At 40.0% G+C, this 12,943-nt stretch overlaps 1 protein-coding gene across 5 annotated transcripts; it reads left to right on the forward strand.

Annotated features, from left to right (window-relative positions):
* The first annotated feature begins 1,959 nt into the window (after positions 1-1,959).
* Positions 1,960-12,943, forward strand: LOC108427621 (solute carrier family 41 member 3-like). 5 transcript variants are annotated; one of them, XM_017697898.2, is made up of 10 exons: positions 1,960-3,355; positions 3,502-3,609; positions 4,036-4,107; positions 4,460-4,604; positions 5,541-5,687; positions 7,609-7,753; positions 8,151-8,230; positions 9,753-9,887; positions 9,988-10,136; positions 11,300-12,943. In XM_017697898.2, exons 1-10 carry the CDS (start codon positions 3,161-3,163, stop codon positions 11,447-11,449), a joined length of 1,326 nt encoding a protein of 441 aa, XP_017553387.1. In that variant the 5' UTR covers positions 1,960-3,160; the 3' UTR covers positions 11,450-12,943. The 5 variants fall into 5 exon arrangements, with proteins under 5 accessions (XP_017553387.1, XP_017553388.1, XP_017553386.1 ...); XM_017697899.2 differs by lacking the exon at positions 9,988-10,136; XM_017697897.2 differs by lacking the exon at positions 11,300-12,943 and having other exon boundaries at positions 9,988-10,543.

A 12,943-nucleotide genomic window follows, 5' to 3' on the forward strand; every position in this document is an offset into this window, starting at 1 on the left:
ACTGATTTAGTAATTAGTTAAATTGCATGGGCAGGTCATTTTAAAGATGTGTTTAGCAGATCCTCCACAAGTGGGAGCTACTAGCACACAAGTCACTTATGTGTGCATCACTGAAAATAAAAGTCCCAAAATAAAACTTTTTTTTTCAGATTGAGCATTATTTTACCAGCAACATTACAAACCACTAAAACCCTTAGAAAACAAGTGCACATTCACTGGGGTTTTTGGATTGTAAAATCCAAATTGTACAGAAATTTGAGTCAATTTCACATCAAACCACTCTGGATGACTATTCCTATATCAATCACTGAATTTTGAAAAATAGGTAGAATTCCCCTTTAACATCAGTTGCCATCTTAAGATTTCTGAAGTGAATTAAACTAATGCACCATTATATTTTTTGCAAACTCAATATGTCTGAGGTGCTGAGACCACACAAAAAGACACGAATTAAAAGTTCAGTGAGAATGGCTGCGAGCGATTGGCTTGCAAGTGATTTGAGGATTTGGGTGATGACAGTTTAATTTTTCAGATAATCCACTTGTGGAGATCTGATTAATGAAACCTGCCAGATGAGAATTTGTGATCCTTCAGAGTTGTAATCCAGGTGTGAGGGTATCTTTAAAGATTGCAGGGATTAATACTTTACTGAATTGATTATAGTGTTAAACACTGATCAGGCAGTTCCATTGTGGGCTATAAGTTGTAGTGTTATAGTTTACCATCACTTGTACTCATCCAGTACTACAGTGTTGACATAAGGAAACAATAAGTGTTTATAGGAGATGATGAGTGTTTCGAATGCAGGTGTCATCTATAAGCAAGGAATTTTCTGTCTCAGAGTGATGAACAGAGCTGCAGATGATTCTAAGATGACATAAAACTGAGGACTATAACACTGACAGTATAAGTTTTAATAAGTAAATATTCAGATTGCCTCATATTTCATATGATCGATTTCAGCAGATATAACGACTAAAATTCATGGTAATTAGATATTCAACATATTTGAAAAAGGTTTAATATTTTAATGTTTAAATATATATTTAAACATTTCTAAATAATAAATGTAAGTAACATTAAAATGATTAATATGTAATTGCAACCCAAGTAACATTATGCAAAGCTTCGAGTTGAATGGTAACAAAGCCAGAGCACAGGAAGCTTTATCTAGTCTGGGTACGTGCCGTCTGTGACTCACGTCAGCATCCAGGTTGTAACAGATGGTTTTGGTGCAGTGGTCTTATTGCATAAGAAGGTCTTCACAATGACAGAGAGAGCATTCAGACACGCTGCATGTTACATCAACTCATACTGCCCTGGGTTTATGTTTTAACCCATTAAACTTCCAGGATCCAGGTCCAGATCTTCACTCCCATAATTACAGGCTTGACACATTAGCTTCATAGAAGTAGAATAGTGTATATCAGTTTATATAGCAATAGAGTACATCGTGAATTAAGCTTAAGGTTCATAACTGAATTAAAGGCCTAGAATTTAAAGAGTTAACATACAGGCTTGATGCACAAATGAACTGAGAAGAATCAGCATGTTCAGAGCAAGCAGTGCATCCTGACACTCAGAGAGTTATCATACCTGCAGAGGAGGAGAAGACATGAAGAGTCCTACGTCATTACTCAGGGTCATACTTTTGCTGAGTCACTGTCCACTGTCTCCACTGCCCTACAGCTGTCCTCTGGAGTTAAGAGAGAATGAACACAGCCCCCTCTATAACAAAAAAGTGTCTATTAAATGTTGAGAAAGCACTACTGATTGAAGGGCAGAAAAGGATAAAGATGATTCTATTACTTGGGGGGGACGCCCACGTGTGTGTGCGGTGTGTGCGCATGTCGCTGGACACCTGTCCTCAGGGAAAAAACAACGAGGGACGTCATGCTGATTAAAAAAGGAGGTGCTGTAAGAGAACAGAAACGAGGCAATCAGCTCATCCCTCCCACACAGTGAGTCACTGAGAGAGACAGAGAGAGAGAAAGCAGACATCCACCTCTGAAGGACCACCCAGCTCTCTCCCACCTGCGTCACTTGAGAACACTCTGAAAATCTCTGAGATAAAACAGCACCGGTCTGAAGACTCTCGGTCGGGAACAACACACGAGGGATCAACTGAGTGCACAATTTACTTGAGGGGAAACCTGATTTCAGACGCTTTAAACTCTGCTGGATTGTCAGCTGCCTGCACCTGCTTCAGTGATCTGAGTCTGAGTGCGTGCTGCGAGATGATGAGGGGGGATCTGCTGCAGAGTGTGACCGCAGATCAGCGGAGGACACACTCAACAGAGAAGAAGCTGGCTGCCTTCTGGGTGTCCCTCTCGCAGCGCACCAGAACCTTTTTCAGACCCAGACAGCGCTGCGGCTTCCACAGGAGTCCATCTGTAGCAGGGCTGCTAAAGAGTGAAGTGTAAGAGAGTTTGTGTGTGTGTGTGTGTGTGTGTGTGTGTGTGTGTGTGTGTGTGTGTGTGTGTGTGTGATATGGGTGGGAGGGGGGTGTTAAGTGTTAGGTTGATTTGGGAATAATTCAGTGCATCATTTGTTTTTTTTCCAGTTTTTGTTATGGGTCGAGAGCATCATTTTCAGAGGAATAACCCATAAGTAGTATGTGTGGACGTGTGTGAGCATGTATGTCCAGATAATAGAGTGACCTCTACAGATCAAAACCAAATCTGTTCTCAAAACAAAATGACACAGACAAAACTGGCAGAGCAAGAGCAGAAAAAAGAGAAAAGCTAGGAATCAACAGGTGCAGCACCTTCTGCTTCATCCTCTACATTGTCTTCAGCAAAGTGGTTCTCCTCTAAGACCTTGTTTGACTGCTTTCAGCTGTCTGAAGCACGGACATTTGAATTTGCAGCAGAAGGACTGCTACATTTCCAGAAGCTGCTCTGAATATCAATCAGACATTGGCTCCTACAGAAGCACAGTTCTCCACTCTCCCAGTGTGACATCACAGACCTTTGTGTGCTTTTATTCCCGTCATGACATCATAGTCTTCCATCGTTTACTCTTCTAGAATGCTATTGCATAATGCAGGGACTGAAATGAGGGACAAAATCTGCTACGCTCAATGTATTGCTTGGCTTCAAGAACTGACTTCAGGTCAATCTCAGGAGGATGTCCACAAAACTGACCTTAGGAATGGACGATGGTTTTTACACACCTTGAGCTGGAGTTTAGATATGTCGGACAGAAACTGAGAGGCTTTACCTGCAAGCTGACGCGCTCAACCGATGACTACCTTCCAGAGAGTTCTGCGCAAATCACTGCTCAGGTGCTGCTGCCATACCTTCTGGCAGGACTCAGTATGGTGGCTACAGGAATGATCATGGAAACATTGCAAGTATGCATTATGTGTGTGAGGAAGTGAGACCTGCATCTCAATATTGCTATTTATAACTATATTTTCATGCATAATTAAATGTAATGATTATTCATTGAACAGCACTGCTTATCAGCATTCAGTCATTTGGTGTCCATGTGTTTCAGCACTGGGAAATGTTTAAGGAAATCTCTGAAGTGTTTATCTTGGTTCCTGCTCTAGTGGGCTTGAAGGGAAATCTGGAAATGACTCTTGCGTCCAGACTCTCAACAGCAGTGAGCCCATGCACACACAGAGTACATCAGGGAAATGACCACTGTTGTTGCAAGAACATTATTTTACATAATCTAAAGACTTGATGCTACAACTAGTAGATAAAAGTACTGTTATGACCCCAAGTTGAAGTCAAGCAGAATGTTGCAATAACTAATGCTGTCATTGTACCTCTTGATTGAATCAGAACAAAATAAAAATATTTAAATATTATCATTAATGTATCAAAACTTTGTATCCCTTTGCAACATTTAAATATTTATATGTCATTTGAAAATGCTACTCTTTACATTATCTGAACATTTCAAGATGAATGGACCTCCTACAAAGTTACCATTTCTGATATGCAGTGTTTTATGACAACATTCAGAGCTTCAGTTCAGTTAAGAATGAAGTCCTCCCTGGTTGACTTTTGTCTCTTCTTCCAGGCCAACACAGGCCAGTTAGACAACCCCAAGAAGCTAATACTAATTGTGTCCAGCAATTTGGCCCTAATCCAGGTCATTCTCTCTTCCTGTGCATTCACAAATTATCACTGTCTGGAAAAGCAAGTATCTCTATTTTGTCTCATTTTAATTTTCTGTATCATTTGTATACAGCAGCTGCTTTTAGAATGTTTTTACATCATGTGAAAATTTCATGATTTATGGACCAATAAAAATGCTCCTAAAAGTGCTTGGAATAAAATCTCTTTACACTAACTTAAATTAAACGCAAAGAACAATTTCGCCTTCATTTTTGAGAGACTTGTTTTTTTTTGGACAATGACAATATGCAAAGATGTCAGTTCCAGAAATTCTAACTTCTGACACCAGCTTTGTGACCACCATTCCCTATGTCATTCTGTGGCAGGTGCAGGCTACAGTGGTGGGCTTTCTAGCCACACTGGCTGCAGCAGTGTTGGGTGCAATCAGTAGGAACAGAGTGGACCTTCAGCAGTCTGCTGTACTGTTGGCCAGTGGAGTGACCACAGCCTTTACTGCTGCTCTTACTTTGGGTGAGCTTATAGCATGCTTTAAACATTCTTTATGCTTTCTACACAGCATTTAGTGGTTTAGTAATCTCAAATAGACTTGCTTATGCGTTTTCTGACACTGAATGATGTTTCATCATGGCCAGATGAACATATAGATAAGTGGTCTTCAGCCCTGGTCCTGGAGTTCTACCTTCCTACAGAGTTTAGTTCCAACCTGTATGCAATACGCTGCCCCACCCCTTACGTAATACATCTGATCCAGCCAATCAGGGACTTGGGAAGAGGTTGATAAGCTGGAGCAGGTGGGGCAAATTGTAGTTGGAACTGGTTTTTGCAGGAAGGTAGCTCTCCAGGACCAGACCTGTTGGAGACCACTGATATAGATAGTGCATCTCTAGAATGTAATTTTTCAAGTCTTTAGGCTTCTAAATAGGTTGTTCATGCTATCTCTGATTAGATTTATATTTATATCCTTCTTGTTGCTGCCAGTAGTGTCTTTTCCAGTTTATTAGTGATTCATAATATGTCCTGGACTTCAAGTGAGAGATAAAGCTTGATCTGGTCATGGATGCATTTGTTTGCCCTCCAAGGTACTCTTAAAAGTCTTCACAAACACCAAAGATCAAAGCCATGGATATTTCTGTCCAGTATTTGTACTATCTATAACAATGGGCACAAATAAATTGCAAGGCTAAAACTGTGTTCATTTTTATAGACAAACAGAATGTCCTGCAGCGTCAGACACAAAGACATCAAACATGTTTTGGCTAACTGACTACAATTAGGATAAAAAGAAAACTGCCAATTTCTTTGTTCATCAGTCTGTTCCCAGTTTAAAATTACAGAAATCAATGTTACTTAACAATAACTGGTCAAGCATAATATGTCAAGTCTGGAAACACAGCCCTGCACACCACAGCTAAACTGTGATTCTGTTTGTCTACGCTGTGTTTCTAGGGCTGGTCATGGTGGGAGTGATTACTGGATCTCGGAAGGTGGGCATCAACCCTGATAATGTGGCCACACCAATTGCTGCCAGCCTCGGTGACCTCATGACCCTCTCACTGCTGGCAGGGATTGGCCGCTTCTTCTTTCAGTTCAAAGGTCAGTTCTTACTAAGCTCCTGTTAGAACATTTCCGCTTTTAACATCTGTTCTTTGCAGTGCAGGCCTGTATTTCCACAGCATCTCAGAGCAGGAGTGCTGCTTCAGGATCAATATGGCTTTTAGTTTGAGGTCACTATTACCAGCAGAGACCGAGGTTTCCTGACATGATTTACAGTGGGGCAAAAAAGTATTTAGCCAGCCACTGATTGTGAAAGATCTCCTACTTAAAAAGATGAGAGAGGTCTAATTTTCATCATAGGTACACTTCAATTATGAGAGACAATATGAGAAAAAAAAATCAGGAAATCACATTGTAGGATTTTTAAAGAATTTATTTTTAAATTATGCTGGAAAATAAGTATTTGGTCAATAATAAAAGTTCCACTCAATACTTTGTAACATAACCTTTGTTGGCAATGACAGAGATCAAACGTTTCCTGTAAGTCTTCACCAGGTTTGCACACACTGTAGCTGGTATTTTGGCCCATTCCTCCTGCAGATCTGCACTAGAGGAGTGATGTTTTGGGGCTGTCACTGGGCAACATAGACTTTCAACTCCCTCCACAACTCCAGGACCTTGAAGTGATTTTTACGGAGCCACTCCTTCATTGCCCGAGTGGTGTGTTTGGGATCATTGTCATGCTGGAAGACCCAGCCATGTTCCTTCTTCAATGCTCTCACTGATGGAAGGAGGTTTAAAATCTCACGATACATGGCCTCGTTCATTCTTCCCTTAACACGGATCAGTCGTCCTGTCCCCTTTGCAGAAAAACAGCCCCAAACCATAATGTTTCCACCTCCATGCTTCATAGTAGGTATGGTGTTGTTGGGATGCAACTCAGCATTCTTCTTCCTCCAAAAATGAGTTGAGTTTTTACCAAAAAGTTCTATTTTGATTTCATCTGACCACATGATATTCTCCCAATCCTCTTCTGGATCATCCATATGCTCTCTGGCAAACTTCAGACGGGCCTGGACATGTACTGGCTTAAGCAGGGGGACATGCCTGGCACTGCAGGATTTGAGTCCCTCTCGGCGTAGTGTGTTACTGATGGTAGCCTTTGTTACTTTGGTCCCAGCTCTCTGCAGGTCATTCATCAGGTTCCTCCACATAGTTCTGGGATTTTTGCTCACCGTTCTCATGATCATTTCGACCCCACAGGATGAGATCTTGCGTGGGGCCCCAGATTGAGGGAGATTATCAATGGGCTTGTATGGCTTCTTTCTTTCTTACAATTGCTCCCACAGTTGATTTATTCATACCAACCTGCTTGCCTATTGTAGATGCACTCTTCCCAGCCTGGTGCAGGTCTACAATTTTCTTCCTGGTGTCTTTCGACAGCTCTTTGGTCTTGGCCATGGTTAAGTTTGGAGTCTGACTGTTTGAGGCTGTGGACGGGTGTCTTTTATACAGACAGAAGAGCTTCTTAAAGAAGAAGTTACAGGTCTGTGAGAGCCAGAAATCTTGCTCGTTTGTCGGTGACCAAATACTTATTTTCCACCATAATTTACAAATAAATTCTTTAAAAATCCTACAATGTGATTTCCTGGATTTTTTTTCTTATTTTGTCTCTCATAGTTGAAGTGTATCTATGAGGAAAATTACAGACCTCTCTCATCTTTCTAAGTAGGACAACTTGCACAATCAGTGGCTGACTAAATACATTTTTGTATAATGACAGTTCTTAGATTGTTTTAACAGCCTTAAAGAAGTGTTTCTGCTCTCTGACCACTAGAAGGCAGCAGAGGATGAAAGCAATATTTTGCAGGCCACATTTCTATTACAACATACTGTGGTCTTCAGAAACTTTCACAATTCCTTGTACACAGCTTCCCACCAATAACAGAACCCTACAGTTTGTACACTGAAGAACTGTTCTTTAACCGTCTTTAACTGTCAGTTTCCTGTTCTACTATAGAGTTGTGGTGCGTGTCTATAGTGACATGTGCCATATTCCTCTTACTCATCCCCATCTGGTTGGCCATCGCTCGCCGCAATCCAGCAATCAGAGAGGTGCTGAGGTCAGTCTGGCACCCTGTGATCGCTGCCATGCTAATCAGCAGGTAATGACTCGTGGACAATGCTTGGTCTGTCCAGTAACAATAATACTGAAGCTTGTCCATCGACCACCATCATTTCATTTTAGAGATGTGAGAAAGATTTGACGTACAGTTCAAATCAGATTGTAACTTCTACTGAAACTCGGAATACATTGAGAAGGAACCCCCGTGTACAATGCACCCAAGTACACAGGAATTCATGAAATGAAGGGAATTAGATTCATTCCTTAATTCTGTTTTATGTGATTTCATTATGAATTAAATTGCTCATTCAGTGCATTCAGAGTTTAAATCAAGATTTGAGTGTAATTTGTTTCCCACATCCCTAAAATGACACATATCTTTTCAGAAACCATCACAAAAATGTTTGTAAGGATGGTGTTATCTGGTCTGTCCACAGTGCAGGAGGTCTCATCCTGGATAAGACTGTAAGCCACCCTCAGTTTGACGGCATGGCTGTGTTCACACCCATCATTAACGGTAAGTGCACCAGCGTTGGGCCACAGAAGTATTTCCCAAACATTTCACTTCCCAAATCTGCTCAATAGGAAAAATACTAAAGTAAAAGTTTAATTGTCAGATAATATACAATGGTTAATAGCACTGAACCAATATAGTCCAGTGTGCTGTCACATAGAGTTTGTTTGCATATTTATTAACATGGCTGAGCAGAATGAATGGAACTTATTATATTTGTTTCAGTAAGCTAGTATTTCAGGGGAGAAAGCTAAAACACTGATTTAGTTTTAAATAATGAGCTGAAATATTAGAGGGAGCTCCTATTCAGATCACATCTCAGTGCAGTTTAGAATGTATTAAATTGAGGGGTAAACAGAGACACAGAGACCCACAGATAGATTCTGCATTGGTCTTTCTCATCTTCACTTTTGTATGACTTTGAGAATGTAAATAGATGAGACTTAATTGATGTGTTTTTCTGTTTAGGACTGTCTGCTGTTCTTTGTTTACCTGTTTCCTCTGTTTCTGCCACTGCTTCAGTTACTAATTAGCACATCGTTGATCCTCCTTTCCTTCCTTTCTTCATGCAATCTCCCTGTACTCCCCTTCTTATTCAGTTTAGTTAGTTTTCTCATGCAGCTCAGGCTCTCTTTGACTTCTTTCTTCCAGTCACTCCTGCTTTCTCTGTCGTCCTCCCTTTTACTCTCTCTCTTGCAATTTCTATCACACACTTGCTCTGACTTACTCTTTTATTCTGTCTTTGTCTCTGTTTCTCTTTGTCTCTCTCCTTGTCCCTTCTCTTATGTCTTTATCTCTCTCTCTCTTTCTCACACTCTTCTTTACTTCCTCTATTCCATCCTTTATCACACGCAGAATTCAGTGAGGTTATTCTTAAACAGTGCTAATCTTGTTGCCACTTGTCTCAGATCCGCTATAGTCTGACGGATAAACAACGCCTCGGCATGTAGATCTACACGGTCATGTTGAACAGGCTGTTCAGACATGTCCTCATTAGGCCGCTCGTGCTATAGTGACTTTACTTCACATTACACTTCACTTGCTCAGCTCAGGTCATCATCATTTCCAACTGGCCTGAAGTCTTCTAGCATGTCTTCAGACATAGCATCCTGCAGATGTAGCAGCATTTTGCAAAAGCTTCCACAACATCATCTCAACATTTTGTCATCGTCCAATGAAAAACAAGTATCTCCAAAATAGTAACATTCCCAATTTGCTAAAGAGCTTACAGTCAAAAGCATTTACAGTCTTCTTTAGAGGGGAATAAACTGCAGAGATTAGCATAGATTTCACTTTGCACAAAAACACACCATCACATGGCTAAAGCATATAGGAAATTATGCCAATGTGCTTAAGATGGCATAGATTTAGCAATATGATAAGTATTTCAGAGAAGAGACTACAGCATTACTAGCGATTATATATTACTAACAATATTATAACAATATCATTCATATATCCTGTACTTTCTTCAAATGGCACTACATCATTATTTCTCTAAGATATTTCTCTATTTCTGTCTCAGGTGTAGGTGGGAATCTAGTTGGGATCCAAGCTAGCCGCATCTCTACCTATCTGCACTGTGTTAGCCTGCCTGGAATCTTACCCCACAGCATGAAAGAGCACTGTCCTCACCCTGGCAGGACCTTCTGCTCCTCAGGTCAGATCCCAAAGGGCCAAGGTTAATGGAGCCAACTTTTGGAGCCCTGTAGACTTCTTTTTTTTGGTGGCTGTTATTATCTGTTTATATGTGTGTTTAGGAGTGAACTCAACATCTGCTAGAGTTCTGCTGCTACTGGTGATTCCAGGCCACCTCTTGTTCCTCTATACAGTCTACTGGCTGCAGGGTGGCCACTCCACCATGACCCCTGCTTTCATCTGCTGCTACCTGTTTGCTGCACTGATGCAGGTCAGGGGTCAAATTGGCAAACACACAGACACATACAGGGGCACAATAAGGTGTGTGAGAGGCCTGCTGAATGATACAAGGGACCACCTGTGTTGTTATTTCTTCGCTTGGGCCCATAAGAGTCCATGGCTCCTACCACTACTTAAATTACATATCATTCTAATTAAATTTAATTCACATTCAGGTATCACAGTCAAGCCCTGCCCATGCATAATGTCTTTGCATGACCCTGCATGTGCATGAGCATTTTATTTTTATCTCCATACATGTATCATTCTACAGAACATCAGTTACGAAGTTACAATGATGATTTCTTTACTGTAAGCTCATTAAACATTGCTATTTTGATGTAAGAAACTGCCAGCTGCCTTTTACAATGCATTGAAATTAAATGATGGACAGACCAATAGACCAATGGTTTAAAATCACTTCTTGTTCCATCTTATTCCATTAACTTCCATTTAAAGTTGAGAATGTTTTCTCCTTCTCCTATACAATTACAAGTGGTTTAAGGTTTATACAAAATTCAAGATGCACATTTATTTATTTGTTTAAAAGTTCTGCCTATAAACTTTAATATCATGTAAATCCAATTTTCCTTGCTCTTTTGTCAGGAATGTGATTGGCAGGAAGGTTTGTTTAAATTAAATATATATCATTCACGCTGCAATCCAGCTGCAAAAACACTGTTTTTGTGATGTCATGATAACCAGTGCATTTACATACATCTTCCTATTGCACAATAAGAACATTTTCTAAGGGATATAGATAGGCTGTAAAATGGTCATGTAGAAATTAATTATGTTCATAAACAAACATAAATGTCATAAGTGGAGCCCAGAGAAAAGAAATTCAACACAAGAAAAATGCAGGATATGGGCTCTTTAACGAACTCTGAAATGGCTTACGCCATGTATATATACAGACACTCACTCAAAACTAAGTAAAAGGAGTGATTTCTGAAATGGAGAAACAAAGTAAGCTTGGCGTGCTGTGAGGTGTTTGGCAGTAATAAAGCTGTTACTGTTACTAAAACCTGGCTTACACCCAGCTCCAAATAAGAGCCATATGCGAGTGAAACTAGAGCCTTGTAGCGCTTCTTCACAGCACACAGCTCTCCTTCTCTCTCTCATTCCCTCTCCGTCCCTTCCCACATGCTGCAGGTGCTATTACTGCTCTACGTGGCAGACGTGTTGGTGCGGCTGATATGGCGCCGTGGTCTGGACCCTGATAATTTCTCCATCCCCTACCTGACTGCGCTGGGAGACCTGCTGGGTACCAGCCTCCTCGCCCTGACTATCAGAGTAACCTGACACCAGAAAGGGCAAAAGAGAGAGAGATTGTTTCCTGAATGCCATCAAATCCATTGATTTCAGGTGTTCCGATTCTAATGCGTAGTGCATATGTGAGTGAATAAAAGACGGAGACAGAGACATAAATAAGAAATACTACATTTGATTGAATGAAAAATCTGAAACAGGAATGCAATAAGAATCCTTCTTCCACCTCATCGACCTCCATGAATCTTCACTTCCATGTCTAATTCAGTATCAAATAGAGTTCAATTATTATTGGTTAAATTATTATTATTATTATTATTACTACTACTTCTACAGTACTTATTAATTACTTTAGTGGAAAATTCTAGTTCTTATTGCTACTGTTTTCTATAACTACAAAGTATGCTGACAGTGCCGTTACAATGTACAGTTGTGAAACAGCCAGTTTTGAGTCATATAAAGCGCATTCCCTAAATAATTATGAAGTGACATCATTTTGTTTTGGCTCTCCACTGATTTGAAATGGAATGAATAGAATGAATGTCATTCCATTCGTTTTACTTCAGTAGTCCTTGAACCTCTTTATCTACAAGCTGAAGAGAGTCCATCATACTCTATTAGAAACAACTAGACATACATGGACTGTCCCACAGTTAAAAATGGGTTTCTCTGTGGATTGAAATGATCATTTTGGCATCCAATATTTTGGTATACCAAATCATTTGTTCTTTGGAAACCAAGCAACTCATTCCCAGCTAAACACATTTACCCAACTGTTGATTATGACATACCTAATGAACCTTTATCTCAGAGTTTGTTTTTTTTTTTTGGCTAAATATCTAATTCCTTTGGTCTCCTCCTTTTAAATCCATCCCACAGGCTTACAGAGCCAAAGCACACAAAAATGGTTCATTTCTCACTGTCTGCACTGTATCAATGCCATTATTAGTGTTCAGCAGCAGCTATTTACTGGAAATGAACTCCAAAAGTGACAGATAAGGCCTCTCACCATGGCAGTGAAGGCAATCAAGGATGAAAAATGAATCACATAGGGTTAGCATCATAGTCTGTATGTTAGCTCTACTGTAAATGTTAGACAGTAACCTGGCTAAACTGTAAGAAAAACAAATGCTTCTATCGCTAAGGCAATGTAAGTATGTTTTACTAGTTATAACAGTCATAAGACAGCACTGTTCTTACTAGCATGTAGCCTGCTAACAACAAGTGTACTTTTACTTTATACTAATAGGGAAAATTGTTTTAATGGTGTGCCTTTTTTCTGATTTGTATAAGTGATGTCAGAGAAGCTACTCACTACAGTGCACTGTGATGTATTAACTGTACAAATTAAGTTGCCTACACTTGCTGTCATAGCCTATGCAATGGAGATGACTGAGTTAATCTATATTTTATACATATAAATATATCTGCTCTATATGCTGCTGTCTTACACCATCTCGGCAGATGTAGTTTTTCATGGTCAACGTATTCAATAAAAAATGTTTAAAGTTGTTAAGCTCACTGAAA

Source organism: Pygocentrus nattereri, chromosome 26 (assembly GCF_015220715.1).
Source record: "Pygocentrus nattereri isolate fPygNat1 chromosome 26, fPygNat1.pri, whole genome shotgun sequence".
Lineage (NCBI taxonomy): Eukaryota > Metazoa > Chordata > Actinopteri > Characiformes > Serrasalmidae > Pygocentrus > Pygocentrus nattereri.